Source organism: Symphodus melops (genome assembly GCF_947650265.1).
Source record: "Symphodus melops genome assembly, chromosome: 11".
In the NCBI taxonomy this organism is placed as follows: Eukaryota; Metazoa; Chordata; class Actinopteri; order Labriformes; family Labridae; genus Symphodus; species Symphodus melops.
Window position 1 is genome coordinate 24,687,014 of NC_136701.1, and position 18,132 is coordinate 24,705,145.

General features: G+C 44.5%; 1 protein-coding gene across 1 annotated transcript in view; it reads right to left on the reverse strand.

Annotated features, from left to right (window-relative positions):
* The window catches only part of rad51d (RAD51 paralog D), a 14,836-nt gene extending 6,791 nt beyond the window's left edge, over nt 1-8,045 (reverse strand). The window contains exons 1-3 of the mRNA XM_079355837.1: nt 7,655-8,045; nt 7,505-7,566; nt 4,334-4,452 (exon numbers count right to left, since the gene is read on the reverse strand). Of these exons, the coding sequence (XP_079211963.1) occupies nt 4,334-4,452; nt 7,505-7,566; nt 7,655-7,736 (263 nt within the window). The 5' untranslated portion in view covers nt 7,737-8,045. The remainder of the gene's footprint in view (nt 1-4,333; nt 4,453-7,504; nt 7,567-7,654) is intronic.
* Between the last annotated feature and the right edge of the window lie 10,087 nt (nt 8,046-18,132).

The following is an 18,132-nucleotide window of genomic DNA, read 5'->3' on the forward strand; positions in this document are numbered from 1 at the left end:
CAAAAACTAGGCTCCCCGTTACCATGACGATCTCCTTGGCGTGTCAGGGCCTGAAGCCCCGCCTCCTTAGCTTCACGTCTTTGTCTTGTTGAAGACAGACATTTCCAATATGGACATATTCTTGACTTCTCTCATTTCCACTGTGTCGGGGGGGTTTGCTTGTTGTTGTTGTTGGGCGGAGCGTCAGCTTGGAATCCAACCTGAATCTGTTCTGAGTTCTGGCCCAAATATGTCCAAAGCACAAAGTAGCTGCTGATCCGCCGTCACATGTGACAGAATACAAAGTCAGGCTGTCACCGCGGCGTTCCTTCCTTCAGCACAGGAATGTTTTTGATTTGTCCGTGTTTGGCGCTCGAGCCAACGATCTGTGAAGTTTATGTAATCTCATCATCTCCGCCTGCACGTGTGATGATGGATGTGACAGCGCCGCCGTTAAACCTACATAGCCAAGGTCCTGCAGCTCGATGGGGACGCATCACAGGGAGCCTGCTGCTGGTTTTTTTATCAGCCGCAGCTCGATGGAGAAGAGTCGAACGGGTCGGCGTGGAGTGTTGAGCTGTTGATGAAACATCAGGTTACGCTCCTGGAAAGTGATTGTCCTTGAAAAAGGCCCAGTCTCTGGATTTCCCGTGGGCTGCACTCATCACTGAGATCAGAGCGCTGTGCTGTCCTTGGACAGTCTTCATCCGACTGTATGATTGGAGTGGAGGCGACGAAGACGCTCACATTTCTCTTGAAGGACTCTTTCAGAATACATTCTGGATCCGTGTAGAGATGTTTTTCTCTCCCTGCGATTTAAGCGTGTCTAACCCTGGACTGTCATTCTGATCCTTGATAGTTTTGAGAATAAACAAAATGGTGGAGTTTTGGTATTCTTACGCCACAACCAAAACAAACCATGGAGAAGAAAATAGCTGTGGAGCTGGTGAGTAAACGAGGCGAGGGAAACGAAGGACCTCGGAGGCGTTCTGTCGCCGGTCGGAGCTGTTCAGGGATTTGTTTTGATTTTGGTGAGGAGAGAGAGTGGAGCTCTATTTCCTCGGCTTCTCGCCCAATTATCAAACTGGTTGGTGAGCAAAAGGACATCTAGAGGAGCCGTCAGCACTGGGAGCTGGAAGTTCCCTCTAACGATAAGCTGCAGCTCCTGTTCACAACCAGCTCTTCTCCAAACACAAGAAAGAACACCTAAAGGTCCGTCTGTAACCGTGTGTCATGTGACCTTTGAGAGGTTTCACACCAAACAGAGAGGTCAGAGAGTCAGCCTGCACAACAGATACACTCTCTACATGCGTCTCATCATGCATCAGTATCAGGTGGAGTCTACAAGATCTTCCCCCAGTCCAGCTGTCCCTGGATCTGCAGGACTCAGTGAGTCCAACACCCTGAATGTGTCAAAGTCCGTCTGAGGGTTAAAACAGCTGTTGTTCTGGCGTCAGCTGCAGCCTTGATGAAGCGATGGATGTTCGGCTGGTCACGAGGCGGCTCTGATGGAGAGGTGATCACTTCGTCATTATGATATCAGCGTGCCATTATACCTTCAACACGATGTGGGCGACGCCATACAGCAGCTGACTAAAGCAGAATCTGACGAGCTCCGTTTATCCTCTGAAGCCTCCTCCTCTTCTTCGTCTTCTTCTTCGTCTTCTTCTTCGTCTTCTTCTTCCTCCTCTTCTTCCTCTTCTTCTTCCTCTTCTTCTTCCTCTTCTTCTTCGTCTTCTTCTTCGTCTTTTTCTTCGTCTTCTTCTTCGTCTTCTTCTTCCTCTTCTTCTTCGTCTTCTTCTTCGTCTTTTTCTTCGTCTTCTTCTTCGTCTTCTTCTTCGTCTTCTTCTTCGTCTTTTTCTTCATCCTCTTCTTCGTCTTCTTCTTCGTCTTCTTCTTCATCTTCTTCTTCCTCTTCTTCTTCATCTTCTTCTTCCTCTTCTTCGTCTTCTTCTTCGTCTTCTTCTTCGTCTTCTTCTTCCTCTTCTTCTTCCTCTTCTTCTTCCTCTTCTTCTTCGTCTTTGAGCATTTTGTTTGGTACTCTCAGTGGATAAACATCCTCCTGTCCTCATTCATTTGTTCTCGTGAAGCTGAAGACGTTTCACATTAAAGTTCTGCTCTGTGTTTGGGCAAATCTCCAAAATCAATATTTAAAACCCAACCTTTACAAACTCCCTCTCACGCTGAATCAACGCGAGCTCTCGGAACGTTCCAGTAAACTCTGAACTCAGCGGCCCGTCAGAGGCGAGGACTTCACAAGCCTGCGTGATTCCTCACAATCAGTGCAGCACACACACACACACACCTTTACTGAGCGTGCTCAGATGTGACAGCCGGGGCATTCTGCAGTTCACCTCGTCACCAGTAGAGTGCAGCCAAGATGCACAAATCCCCTGCAGCCTTCACCCGCACGGCTGAATCATCTTCATATCACTAATCCAGAGCACTAACTCATTTATGAAAACACACACACACACACACACACACACCTGTGTTGGTGTGTTATTGTGTAACAGGAGCTTTCACTGTAGCGGTAGCATCATGCTATGCTACCCTCACTTTTTCAAACCGTGGGATATTTCACTTCTACTCTTTGCACTCGAGCATCTGATGAGTGAGTGGAGGTCTGACAGCACGAGCGCTCGTGTCTCCGCTCCGCAGGTGAACCGAGGCTCTAATGTAACGCCACGCTGGGAGCAGAGGGGATTTCAGGTTTCTTCAAGTCATTAAATGTTTTTGAGCACTTTGGAGCGAGAGAGAGCGAGAGACGGAGACACAGAGAGAGAGAGACAAAGAGAGAGAGCGAGAGACGGAGACACAGAGAGAGAGAGACAAAGAGAGAGAGCGAGAGACGGAGACACAGAGAGAGAGAGACAAAGAGAGAGAGCGAGAGACGGAGACACAGAGAGAGAGAGACAAAGAGAGAGAGCGAGAGACGGAGACACAGAGAGAGAGAGACAAAGAGAGAGAGAGACAGAGAGAGAGAGAGAGAGAGAGAGACAGAGAGAGAGACAGAGAGACAGAGAGAGAGAGAGACAGAGAGAGAGAGAGACAGAGAGAGAGAGAGACAGAGAGACACAGAGAGAGAGAGACAGAGAGAGAGAGAGACAGAGAGAGAGAGACAGAGAGACACAGAGAGAGAGAGACAGAGAGACACAGAGAGAGAGAGAGAGACAGAGAGAGAGAGACAGAGAGACACAGAGAGAGAGAGAGAGAGAGAGACAGAGAGACACAGAGAGAGAGAGAGAGACAGAGAGAGAGACAGAGAGAGAGAGAGTATTTTTGTGGAAAGTGGTCAGGCTGGAGGCCAACTTCAGGCAGCTGATATATCAGGAGGCACTTTAGCCAGATGGAACAACAAGCGCAGACGAATTCAGCGTTTGCAGCTAAAACGTCGCACACAGGCCATTTCTAAAAAGGAACGCCGTTAAGCTCTGCTGTATTTATAAGCGCCGCTCCCGTTCTCCACAAACACAGCTCGATGCAAACTCGATTAGGACCCCAGAAGATCTGAGTTTGATAAAAGCGGATCAATGCAGAGGAATCTGATGCAAAACATCTTTGGTAATGTACAAAAGTATTGATTGTACATGTGTCGTCCCTGTCGCTCTTCAGATGATGGCTTGAGCTCTTTCTTTCTCTCCTTTGATTTTTATTTGATCAGAAATCATCTGCTTTGACCTTCAAACCTCGGTCTCCGTTGGAGTCATTACGCTACATTACTGGATGGAAACGTGTAATCCCAGCTGGATGGTGTGAGTGGATGTGAGGGTGGAGGGAGGCTAACGGCGTGTTGCACTCTGTGGAGACGCTCAGGAGACGCTTTCACGGCCGCTGGTTTGGAAACCTGTGGACTTCCCCTTCTCTGGAAATGTGTTTTTACGTATCTCTATTTACCAACATGAAGTCCTCTTCATGTTGGTAAATCAGAAATTCACATCACACATACTGTGTGCATTAATATGAGGATAAACACTGTCTGTCAAACTACCCAGCTCTAAAATCTGATCAGATAAAAACAGCAGGAGACTTGACTTGTAAATAATCTGAGTCTAACCTGAGAGAAATAGAATTCATCTTCAGCATACATCAGTGAAAAGCAAATTATATGCATGCACATTCTGAGTATCAGGAAGCAAAATATCTCACTGCACAAGTGAATAAATAGAAACTCCAGTGAAACAAATCGAGGACCTTATTGACAAACAGCAGCACTAAATCACCTCAGCTCCTAAAATAAACATGTGGAGCTCCTCAGGAACACATGCTGGATTTTTGGAGGTGAACCTTCGTGGCTCCGAGCCCTCCGTTAAATCCCCGCGCTGCCTGGAAGACAAAGCTCCATTGTCTTTACCTGGGATTTCCAGTGGAGAGGATGGCTGTTGAGCTCAGTAGTTCTTCATACAGATCCGCTCCTGACACCGGGAACGCCGTGTGCTGGGCCAGCAGCACTCGACGGATGGCAAACAGAGCCTGAAATACCAAAATCGCAGAATGTAAATGTACGCATGGATCCAGGACAACACGTGGACCTCGGGCCAGGACCTCTCTTGTTTCAATGGGAGGAGTTTGGACGTACATTGTTTTGAGTCTGTAAAGAATTAAGATGAATATGTCGCCATTAAAGGGAATTAAAAGGTGATGTAAGTGCAGACAGGAGGGGGTCAGTAAACGCTCTCAAACGTCAGGCCACCTCTGCACGAGTCAGTGTGCCACCTAGTCTGAACACAACAGAAGAAACAAGCTGAGATTTATCCATCCGGGGTTATATCAGAAACCTGTCGTCTTCTCTGCTGCAAATCAATCCGAAGCTCGACACAAAATCTGAACCTTCTCACTGCTCTCCTTACAAATCTGAACTCTATAAAAGGTAGAAGAGCAGCATCTTTTAGGCCTTCTAGGATTTTCACTGACTAATCTATGCATGTGCATACTGGGAGGCTTTGAAGCAGAACGATGACGCATGAAACACTGACGAAGTTAAAAAAAAAAAAAAAAAAGGTTCAAATCTGTTTCCTAGCATTCATCGTTCTGCGCTGTCTTCTTGGAATCCGTCTAATAGAGTCAGAGATTCAGATTATTCCATGTTTCGATGTGTCCCTCGTCCACTTCCTGTCGTCTGTTCAAATATGTCTGATGACTCATCCTGCGCCGGAGGGCGAATTCATTACTGCATCCAGTCAAACGGAACGCGGGACATCCAGCGGTGGGTCACGGTGGTTATCAGAGCGTGATCATGTAGAGGTGTGTGTTTGGATCTTTAAAAGGATGTTTCATGCTTCCTGGTCCGATCATCAAATACTTTAAAATACTGATGAAACTCTAAACTGCCTACAATAAACTCCGGCAATGTTTCATGATCAATGAATTTGTGCCATTTAGAAAGTCTGCAGGAGAAATTAAAAGCAACAAGTTCCCCAATATTTAGCAGCTTGGACTTCTCCGATTCTCTGATCAGACGCTGTTTTCCAACAGGACGTACATCAGAGAGTGACGTACTGCTTTGAGTCTGATCGGGCACACAGTGTGCTTGACAGGAAGTGACCACAGGTGCTGACAGGAAGTGACCAGAAGGCAGAGCGTTGAGCATCAAGACCACCCTCGTCATCGTGAAGGTCGTAGGCGTAAAACGATAAAGAGCGGGGTCTTTAGCTTTTTCTTAAAGGTGCAGAGGGACTCTACAGATCGAATGGAGTTTGGTAGTTTGTTCCACCACCGGGGGGCGATAGAGGAGAAAAGTCTCGTTAGAGACGTAGGACCCTGTAATTAAAGCTGGACTTGGGTTCGAAAGGTAGAAAAAGTAGGATTGTAATTTTGTGACAAAATGTGTGCCGAACCGAACCGAACTTGTTGCCATGGTAACGAAAAAGGGGGTTGATGTTTCAAACTGTGGTAGTATTACGACTTTATCAGAGCTGAGCATGACGACCGCAGTCTGCTCCACATTGTGTTTACAAAGCTTAAACATTTTTGTGTTTCTAAAGTTTTGGACTCATGTTGCATCATCTCTAAACAATTCATAGAAAAGGTCGACTTTCATAGCAGGTATCGGTTTCAGTTTTTACCAGACTGGCTCTTCAAACACAGAACTTTAAGTGACCTGCTTCAGTATCACCGAGGGGGAAGTCTGTGGAGGTTTGAGTTCCTTTCCTACATCACTACAGAAGGACAACATCCCACTGGATCTTTTCAACAGTGACATCAGTTTGTGCATCAAAACACGGCGTTCACGGGGGGGGGGGGGGGGGGTCCAGATGTCTGTGTTGGAAAAATCCTTTACAGCTGTTTAGCAGGCTCACACTCGGATGAGTCTCTTCCCCCTGACAGGGTTCATGTCAAAAAGAAGGCATTTATTTTTGGGTATGTAAGGCCAAATCTGTTGGGTCTCAATTAGTGGCAGTGCTACTGGCCCAGTTTGGGAGCAGAGCTCGTCAGATGGGTGTGCTTTTAAATAAAAACATCTTACTTTGTGCAGCTTTAATTGAAGCCCTCTGCAGCAGGCGGCCTGTCAGATAAGCGTGTCAGTGCAGATGGCCTGGCGTTGACCTCCCGGCTGCTGTTAAAGTGTGTTTCACAACAGAGGTTCAAATCAACAGCAGGAGACTGATGGAGCAGAGGGGAGCCTGGTTATCAGCTCTGGGGAGGCCTGCGGGCCGGACAGGAAGTCCAGATCAGCCTGAACCTGCTGCTGCAGGGAGTCTCAAACAATTCAAACTTAACGCAGCCTCGTGAAGGTCAAGGAGGTGAGAATGAACTACAAATAACAAGAATAAGACAACACTGAAAGAATAAAGAATAGCAATAATATGCTATATATTCCATCAGTTTCTACTGTGTCTTGTACTATGCAAATGTTTTATCTGTATAGTACAAGAAGAGGTCGAGCCATGGACTGTAAATATTATATAACTGACTAAAAGAGGGTCGATTTGAAAATGAACAGGCTGAAGTCAACTCGGCGTGTTGGACACCCATCCATCCATCCATCCATCCATCCACCCATCCATCCATCCATCCACACATTCATCCATCCACCCACCCATCCATCCATCCATCCACCCATACATCCATCCATCCATCCACCCACCCACCCATCCATCCATCCACCCACCCACCCATCCATCCATCCACCCATCCATCCACACATTCATCCATCCACCCACCCATCCATCCATCCATCCACCCATACATCCATCCATCCATCCACCCACCCACCCATCCATCCATCCACCCACCCACACATCCATCCATCCACCCACCCATCCATCCATCCACACATCCATCCATCCATCCATCCACCCATCCATCCATCCATCCACACATCCATCCATCCACCCACACATCCATCCATCCATCCATCCATCCACCCACCCACCCACACATCCATCCATCCACCCATCCACACATCCATCCATCCACACATCCACCCATCCATCCACACATACATCCATCCATCCACCCATCCATCCATCCATCCACCCATCCACACATCCATCCATCCACCCAATGTATGATGTAAAGATACCTTGTAGGACACCGAGCATCTCTGAGCCAGTTCTTCAGTGTCCGATGAGACCAGATCCTCCACTGCAAACACATCAAGACACAACTTTATGTCAGCTAAATGACACACACGCACACACACACACACACACACACACACACACACACTGACCTGTTTTAATGTCAGCAGCTCGCAGGTCGCGGATCAAACCCTCATCCAGTCCAGGACACATCCCCTCTCTCAGGACCACCATGATCTAACACTGGTCACTTTAGAACCCGGATGTTAGAGAACTAAAAGTTACAAACTTTAGTTTTATGTAGCTTTAGCTTCCCACGTTGTTTTTAGCATTGCGGCTAACTTCAAAGCTAACTTTTTATGGCGTTTTTTTCGGCGAAGATTTGAAGAGTGACTTCCTGTCGGTGTCTTTGAAGTTGACACGAGCAGAACACTCTCACATCTCCGACCAAACTTCTCACACTCCTTCAAACTACAGCAGCACGCGCTCATTTGTTGCCATCACTTTTGCGAAGGCTTACATTTCCGCCTCTGGCTTGCCGTAGTAAAGTTACCCTGCAATGCATTTAGGGTAATGTAGTAAACATCTTAAAAGTTGGCGTTTGTTGTTGCTCTATTTAGTCATGGTTTCATACAGCTGTAAATTAACCCATTAATGAAAGAATAAATTATTTAAATTCAAGCCAAAATGTAAAAATAAGATTAAAGAAAAAGGTAAAAGTGTCCGAAAAGGATTAAGAAGACGTAAAACTTATATCCTTACTATTTATCTCTCTTCTTCTTCATATTATTTTGACATTATTCCAGGAAATTCTCAAATTAATTTAAGTATACAAACAAGCATCCCCAGTTGGGTGGCTTGTTATACAAATAAAACACCCAAAATAAATAATCCCAGTGTTTTTACAATATATATATATATTATATTCCTATATTCCTATAATCCTATATTCAAGGATTTAGGATTATGATCGCTCACTGGAACACTCCTACAACTACCTTTCCTCTTCCACATATGTTCAAGTCAAACTCCCGCACACTGTCTTACATGTATTGGTGATGTTTAAGTACTAGACCTTAACATTGACAATAAATGTTTGTTTGCGAGTTAGACACTGTGTGGGAGTTTACTTTAAGTTTCTCATGGACACATTGCTCTCCTACACACCTGTCTTATGAAATGGATGTGCAGAGTTTTTTTTTTTTCTAATTTTCCATATACCTGGGAAAAAAAAGGTCCTCTTCTTCTGCTATCCTGCTTTGCAGCTGTAACACTAAATTTCTCTGCTGTGAGATGAATAAAGGATTTTTTAAATTTGTTTTATATTTATTTAGCTGAGCAGGTGTGTGTATGTATTCATTTACACTTTGACATATGACAATTAGGTTTAACAACTGAAAAGCCACTGTGTCCTTTATTCAAATGACATGCAAGGACACAGATTAAAACGTGGATACACAGGGGAGGTTTGATGGTTTTAGCAACAACAATATTAAATATAGAAGAAGATTGCAAAAACAGCTGAATGAATATTTACACTAATATGGAGTAGACGTATACATGAAATCCCTATGTGAGACATATTATGCAGTGATAGCGTGGTTCCAACCTTCATAAACTCCCAGCTAACGATTTTGGCTCCTCAGACTTTCTTTTTATAACTTCACAGCAACAGTGCATATTAATCAACATTTCTGTACATATGCCAGAGTTAGCCACGAGGCTAGTTTCCATCTGTCGTCCCTGGCTAGCAGGCTCCCTAAGAAGAGCAAAAAAAAAAACAATAAAGGGGAAACAGACAGTAATTAGGATGCAAGCAACACCTAATGATGAAACATTGCTAAAAACTACAAATAGGATGACAGTATTGGAGCGAGCAGGTAAGTAGCTCCGGGCTTAAAGTACGTGAAGCATGCAGGACAGACAAGAAGCAGCATTTGGAAAATGTGGATAGCGCCTTCTCCCCTGAACAAAAATCAAATGTGGAGTGGTGGTGTTACTTCGGTCACTGAGTGCACTTTAGATGAACTTCTGACTGCACAATCCAGTGATTGTAAAGCGTGTTACACTCTGATCCTGCAGCTCCTGAAGTCAGAGCTCAGGTTGTTGCTCTTTCTGAGTCCACACAGCTCAAACCTTGGACAGATGTCGACGTGAGTCTGGACTCTGTTCTGTGTGCTTCTTTGATTGGTGACATTTTGAAATGGGCTCGTGGGCTCGGTACACAACGCTTTTATTTCTCAGCTGAAGTGTCCTTGAGCAAAACAAGCGGCCATCTCCTTTTTTATTCTCACACATAATCTCCTTTTTATTGCTCTATATTAGCTCGTAATTTTTCTAATCTCCCAGTTGCCGCTGGCTAAATTGCTTCTTCTGTTAAAGCTGGAAACTTTTATACAATACCTGCTTTCACAATAACACTGGATTCATTTGATCTGATACCCTGTGGGAGAAAGAGATACGAGAGAAAATAGTATTCTCTCAGGGATCAACAAAGAATCCTGTAATAACCATTAATATGCTAATATGATTCTACACAAATGAATTGTATTAGACGTGTGGATAAAGAGCTGATACTGTGCTAATCGTGTGACGATGTCTGCATGTAATGAAGTTCTACTGTGTGAGGGTGAAGTCTGTCTTTAATGGTCTCCATTATTAAAGGCTTCGTAAATCGGACTTATTTCTGTTTCCAGAAAAGTCCCCCCTTGATTAATTTCTCCTCCTGAGTCAACGCCCAGTTTGATCTGAAAAACATACTATCAGTGTGAAGGTTAGCAACAACAAAAAAGGAAAACATTCAACATGCAGTTCTTTGTCTCAGAATCAAAAGCGTTTTTACTCGGTCTTGTCTTGGTCTCGGACTAAGCAAACTACAAAACCACTGGTTAGCTATGTTTTCAAGTCATTACTGAGATTAGAAGGAAACACCTCTTCCAAATACAAGTTAGAAATCTTTGAGAGGTATTTCTGGCCTTGAAATGAAAGCTCTGAATCCTGACACGATTTGGAGATCCGATGATGACAGGATGGAACGGTTCATTTCAATTTTTAGAAGCTGGGAAGAAACGTCAGTATACACATGCAGAGGGAGAACATGCACACAGAGAGGCTCCCGCATATAAATTATGCATGACGCAATTATAAAATAAAATCATTCAATCAATCCATAAACCACCTGAAAACTTCTGCAAGCTCTTGGGAGGAGCTGCAACACAAACAGTCGACTCGCCCCTGAAGGGGCAAGGCACTGAACCTCCGACCACTACCTGTCACTCTTCAAGTTTGTCTTCTTCTTTTGTCTGCAAACCAAACAGGGTGAATAATATCTGTTGACTCCACAACATGTTTTTAAAGATGTCGTGAAGCAGATTTTCGACGCCTTCTTTCGGGTAAAGAATCCCTGTTCAAAAGAGAGTCCAAACATCCTCAGTCACATCATCATCAAATCCCTTTACAGAGACAGCGCGGCAGACCTTATCAAAGTCATTGATTTAAGGTGAGAAGAAAAGTGGGCAGTTTGCATCGAGGTTACTTAAAAGGGATTTGTCTCAATGAGAGAGTTCACAGACCCTCTGCTCCCAGGTTGATAACATGTTGAGAAAAATGAAGAGGCAGTGCAACCTCTGCTCTACTTCAACATCTCTAGTGAGCAGTGATAAATAATTCAACATGGAGTTTGAGTTCGAAAGACTTCAAATGACTCCAACTTCTGATTTAAAAAACAGTCCACTTACGCGACGCTGAGATTTGCCAACCCTGAAGAGAAATGAGCGGCTCAGCCCAGTTTTATACCAAATGGATTCTTTCTCATCAGCGTCGGCTTCATTTATACACAGCTTGTTTTTCACAAACATTTACCAAAGCCACCGCAGTTATCACATTTCAAACCAATTTCACACTTTCTGGTTGAGTCCAGACTGGCGTCTTGAGACGGTGTCAGAGACTAAAAAAACTCCAAATGGAAGATTTTTTTTCTTGTTATTGTTGAAGTTGTGTCAAATCTCTGGACTGAAACATTGTGCGATGCAAAGACTCTTCATAAAAGTCTCATTTAAAGGCAGGGTTGGTCTTTTTCGAAAGCAGTATTCCCTCAGTGCTCCATCTGCACCATAGACTGTAAATATTCATGTTTGAAGCCTGAGTGACGTCAGCCATCCGGTCCTGCAGGGGGCGCTGGAGGCTCATCTGCAGCAGCCGTCATTTTGGAAATTCTGTCTCAGCCTGACTTTGAGTAAACCTGCTGACAGGCTGAGAGCTGGAGCTGAGGCGGGTTTTAAGCCTCCTGACAAACCGCTACACTCCGCCCACCTGTCAATAGCTACAAGCCAATCAGATTTGAACAGTGTAACATATCCCCACAGCATCGATGAGCTCGAGTGACTTAAGCTCTGAGGTCTCGTACATGAATAGGCTGAACACGTTTAGTAGCATCCTGGTGTCGTTGGCATGTGATTTTATTGAGGTAAACAAAGGGAGCGGCGGTGTGAAATGGCTCTGTGCTTCGGTGTGACACTTCTTAAATCAACGCCTGCAAATTCATGGACATGTTTGTCTTAACCTTTAAGTGGCTGCAGGGATTTAATGAAGTGATGGGAGTGTGTGTCAATTGGTGTAAAGCTTTACCAAAAGCATATGCATTTATAGACACTGACTAACAGGGCCTCATGCTCCATCCAGATTGAACTGTCCCTACTGGTCATGTAGTGTTAAATGTTTGTCCACTAATCTGTCATTCTTTCGTATTTCACTCGTTTTAAAACACTTTATAACCGGCTTTGTGTTGCCTCGTTTGATTGAACCTCCCTCTTTGTTTTTTAAGCTGCTGCTCCAACCTCTGCACTTTGCACCACAAATAGCCCAAAGATCGAAAGGGTCAGAGCGCACACTTTCAGCTCTCTGAGCTCCTGATGCGAATTCTAAAGAAAACCCGACTGTGGATAGAAACTCAGAGAAGCTTGTGAGGTGACTTCAGATCCTCCTCTTTTCGAGATGTTTTGGCAGGAAGCCTTCTCTATACCTTTCTGCAAACTGCTGACCTGCAGCTGCTGGCTCATGTGCTGCGCTATGTTTTCTGCTTGTTAACAGCTTTGTTGATTAGGTCAGAGGTCTCGCGCTGCAGATGGTATACCGCAGTGTTTGTTCTCTTTAGAAGTGGTATGCAATTTAATTGGGACATCTGCTATAGCATGACCTCTAACCGGGGGGGGCGATGAGAGAACTTTTGCGGTGCTTGGCTCTAAAAGAGATGTTGATGTGTAGTTTGGTTCAAGTGTTTAATTCTCACGCTAAAAGACAAATTTACTGAACAGCAAGATCTCATGACGATGACAAAACGAGCGCCCTTTTTCAAACAGATTATTTTTCCCTGCTTTTTTGCACCCTCAGCCGACCCATCAGATCGTAACGGAGCCGTGTCGGTCATACAGCAGCCGTTGTTAACAGACTGTTGTCATGGAGACAGGACGGACGTGCAGCGGTTTTCCTCTCAGCCAAACAAACGCTTCAGGGAAATATTCACAAGCGCACAGAAGAAACGCCAGATGCACACGGGGCCTTAACGTGGATAACACAGTTGTGTTTTTCCTGCACACGCCAAAGCATGCAGGTCATTACGGCTCGGATTATAAATAAAGACCCGGATCCCTGAGCACTGTGCATGATCCAGATCCTTACATCAAGGGTCTGTTGACTCTTAAAAATCAAAAAGTGAAAACTTTCTTCAAGATTCTTCTCCAGGCATCACTCCTTTTTTTTAAGGCAAAGTTTCCATCGCCATGGTAACCCGGCTGCAAAAAAAAAAAAGAAAAATCCCACCCTGCTCCATTCAGGCTGTCGAGCCTATAATATTAGCCGCTCTTGATACTTGACCCCTGGGGCCGTTTTACCTTTCTTTAGTGCAACCAATTCATCTCCAGACCTGTTTACTCGTCTCATTCAGAACAGAAGAGACGACTATTAAAAGAACCGTGTAGGAGGAGCCGCGCTGAATGAAAAGACGAGTATAAGGACCGCTTCTGTTCGGGGAGCAGTGCATCCACTTTGACTGCTGACGAGGATTTATAGCACATAACGCGTAATGAATGTTTGTAGCATTTCCAGGCCATTTGCCCGCCAAAGATGGCCCCTCTTAACAAGCAGGTAGCTTGCATTGTTTGATGATAGTTATCAATTATGAATGAGATTTACTGCCGCTTATTAAGAGTGCTGGAATTATTCATTGGATTCCTGGGAGTGATTGATGTGTCGTAGGGAAGCCGCAGTCCATCAACGCAGCATGAGTCTTTTACAGCCTCCGAGTGGGAGACAGTGTTGTCTTAATGGAAACAAGGAGAGCCTTTTATATTCAACATGAGAATCTGAAAGCATCCCCAGCAGACGGAGGACGCTGGTTGACTAATACATCCTGTTCATGATAGTTTCTTTATAAAGACAAGAACTCGGGGTAGTAATGTTTATCTTTGATTGGTCCTCTGAAGGGGAGAGGAAAGAGTGACCTGCTGGTTTACGTTTGTTGCTATCAGCTCTTCTTCTAGCTGACCTTGATAACAAGTTGACCAAAAGCAGCGCGCTGGTCGTGTGTCAAATTAGGCCGACCAGAGGCACCGACTAATACTAATCTCATGTGAATAGGCCTCAATGGACAGAATCAAGTCTTTGAAAGGGACATAGTGTCAGAGACCTTAAGAGTAAGGCCTTGCAGCTTTGGACGTTTCTGATTGGTCGAGTTGTAGCAGCGTTCAGAGGATCACTGGAGCAGGAAGTGGTTTGACCCTCTGAATGTACTGCTGGGTCACTGGCTGCTTCTCTCTGGCATCATGGCTGCTTAATACTCCAGTCCAAGCCGTCATGGAAGCCCAAAGTAGAGCTCAATGAGACTAACATGAAAAATTAGCAAAGTTTGCAAACAGACTGTTCATGCAGAGACATGTCGTCTCTTTATGTCACTGTGGCGTCAAACAGTATAAATAAATGACAGAGACCATCGAGTGGTCTTTGAAAGGATCTGTAGTTTGGGAAGGCCTCGTTGTAGATGGAGGCCTGCTGTGCCTCCTCTGCAGCCGCTCCCTCCTCCCTATATCAGATGAATCATGCATGATGTATAAATGATGTACAACATATATCCTCGACAGTCATGTAACATGTGCGGTTCACATGACACGTACATGCTGGAGTGCTGTGACCTAGAAGGAGGATCACACTCTTGTCTTTCTTGTCTTCCCTCTGGACTCTTCCGTCATATATCTGATTAAACCGGCTGACCTTAAACTGCACACGTAACTGTCTGTGTTCAAAAGTTTCATGTCTGCACCTCCGTGAATGGGACTGAACTGCTTGATAATTCCAGTTTCTGACATTCACAGGTTGATGCAATTCAAAGTCAGCGCACTTTAGAAAAAATAAATATTATCAAGCTAATGTTTTCACTCAAACGTAAATGGGTTTCTGAAAAACACCAGCCCATAAAAGTTGTTTTTAAAGTTTATTTTTGGGCTGTAAAGCAAGGAGAAGATGGAGTCAGAAATCTGGGAGAGAGAAAGAGAGAGGATTGACGGGCAGGAAAGAGAGACTCAAACCCGGTCCGGACAAGCCAACGTGTCGTTTAAAAAAAAAAAAAAGACCATGTTAGGACGTCTGGTAAGGACTCTCTCCAGACGTGCTTTCACACTTGGCCAAATCTCCCAAAGTTTTCGTGGTGAGTTGCATGTGTGAAGAGACTTCAGAGTGTCCTGACCAAACAGCAAAACCTCCGGTCTTGACAAATGAAGCCTCCAGCGCCCCCTGCAGGAACAGTTGTCTGACGTCACTCAGGTTTCGTCCGTTAATATTTACAGTCTATGGATATGACGTGAGAGCGCCGCAGGTTAAGAACAGGAGAATCCACATGGAGGCACTGGGAGTCACTGGGAGGCCCTGCGATCTCTGCACCACCAGAGACCACTACCATGTATGTTTTCTGTTCGGCAGCATGTTCATCTTTGTGATTCTGTCGAAAGCAGCTTATGTAAGATTCTGCACATACAACACAGTACATACAGATTTATTCCTATGTCCTACTTTATGTTGTTTTTTTTAAGACGCAGGCCCACAGAGAGTTAATTAGATGATTATTGTACAGCTAATTAATCTTTGCATATACGAACAAAGGCTACTTGTTACTTGGACTTTAAGGAGGGTTTCAGTTATTTCTATAATCTAAAGCTCACAGATGAGACTCACACAATGTCACCTCCACTGAGACTTTTCTTCTCTTCATTACATCCACTCCGAACTAAATGTGCCAAAGCATCGGGGTCAGTTTGATTCGACTGAATGATTCTTTATTATGAAGAAAGTGAACTGATGTTGAATGCATCATTTTGATGTTTCCAGGGCGTGAGTCTAATCAGCCTGGGATCTAAAACAGTCCTGCAGAACTCGACCCACTTGGAGAGATGAGAGCTTTATTGAACACTTTGAGAAAAAAACGTTGCTTTTGTTGTGTTTTAAATAAAGTTTCAGTCTGTAGCACTATCTTTCCCCAACCTTGAGGGCTTTGTTGCCGAAGGAACAGATTGCACACACACTGAAATTAAATGTTATTAAAAAAATGTTTACAATCGACATATGTGGTCGTGTGACGAAAGCTGCACACATCGGCCAGGAGCAAAATAAGATTGCAGTACCCGGTGTTAACCTGTAGAGGGCAGCTACTATGCATCATTCTAACAATATGTTTCAAATGTTGACATTTGGAGCCAAACTGATTTAACCTTTCACTTCCTCTTCTGTTCAAAATTCTTTTTTGTCATATATTAAATGATTCAATCTGATCAAACTGTGCTCCAAATGTCTTCACATGTTTTTCAAATACGACCAAATGATGTTTGTTTTCCTGGTTTGTAAATGAATGAAGACAATTGAAAGGAAGCAGAATCAGCGTGATACGATCTATTATTAATCAACTCTCCCGGCTTAAAAAGCATCCTGCAGTATTCATGTCACGTCAGACTCTTCACCGTGTTACCGAATTATATTTGTTTGTCGCGGTGGTTCAGCCTCTATCTGCTTTCTTTGCATTTCCTCTTCTGGGTCAGACTCTTACTGATGATTAAGTCGGACATGTTGGCTGAGAGAAAAGGCTCGGGGTTATCACCCTCCTGCAGAAGGCTCGCTGCCGATGGACCCTGACAACATGTTGACTCCCACAGAGGCTGTAAACCCCATCTCTCTCTCTCTCTCTCTCTCTCTCAGCCATCTAAAGGAGGCTGCCAACAGCTCCTATTAAATCCAGCTCTGTGTGTGTCTAACGTCTGTGTGAAGCATCTTCCTGCACGGAAATAAAGGAAACGGCTTCATGAAATGTGTCACAATCTTCGCTGAAAACAACTGGCTTTATTTGCAGATCTCGAGGTGACTCCATACCACAACACATGCAGTTGAAAGAGATCATATTAAAACTCAGATAACTGATGTGTTTCTGTGCGTGGATGTAAAGTCAAAGATAAATAACCTCGAGCAGGAGGTGTTCTACGTAAGTGCCCAGCTTTCAGGCGATCAAAACAGATCCCTTTTTGCATCATGTTTGTCGAAACTGCCGGATTCACTGCCATGTTTGCTGTTTTCTGATAACACTTACTCAAATTCATGACGCTAAGTGGGTGACACTGGTGCCTATGCACACTTCCGACATGACATGAACGCATCATGAGCCCCGCTCTGACATCAAAGAGCGCTGAGCTTCCCAGGCCTGCTGTGAAGGTGGCAGTGGACTAAAAACACATTTTCCCCATCTGAGAGACACATTTGCATGTCATTACACGGAGCTCGCTGCATGGCCCAATCACAAATGTTTTGGGTTTTTTTTTTTTTAAACTGAGTATTTCTTTGGCATCCACACTTGAAGGGAAATGTCGCCAACAGAAGCAGCAACAGAAGCAGCAGCAGCTCTCCACAGGTTTTTTTTAAAAAAAAAACTACCTTTCAGGTATTTCCTATAAAGCTCACAGACAAAGAGCCACACAGGAGAGAGATGAATCCAGATTCATCTGACAGAAGAACTTAAAATGACCATGACCCGTTGTCATCAGGTAGGTGGGATGTCGTGTTTGAATGAAGTGCCGGCACCATGGAAACAATGCCGAAGCAAAAACAGTGAAAAGAAGAAAATCTTCACAGCTTGTGATTCTTTGTGAAACAGTTTTCTTCACTTGATTACTTGGAGGGGGGAAAAAACCACTTGTTCGGGCTGAAATAGTTGAAGTTACATAAGTGAGCCTGTTAAGTTACATTAAGTCCCCACGTCTGGAGAGTTTGGTGAAAAGAAACTTTCTTGGGCCTGACGTAAACTTTACGATTGCCTTTGTTTACGAGTGCATCGTTTCTATTTAGAGGCGCTGTTTGTAAACAAGGCAGGCAACTGCTTGGGACTGATGACCAGTAGGGGGCGCCAGATGACTGACACAGCTGACCTTAAACGTAACATAACTGAAACTAAAGCCTTGACTCATAATGTGAACATTTTGTAAGGACAGTAGAAGTAGGAAGCCCCGTCTGACGGCCCTCTCATCGCTCGGCTGAAGGTTTGAGGCTCTGGACTCACTCCTGTTAATATCGACACGTAAAGCTCACGAACGACGTGCTCGCGTGT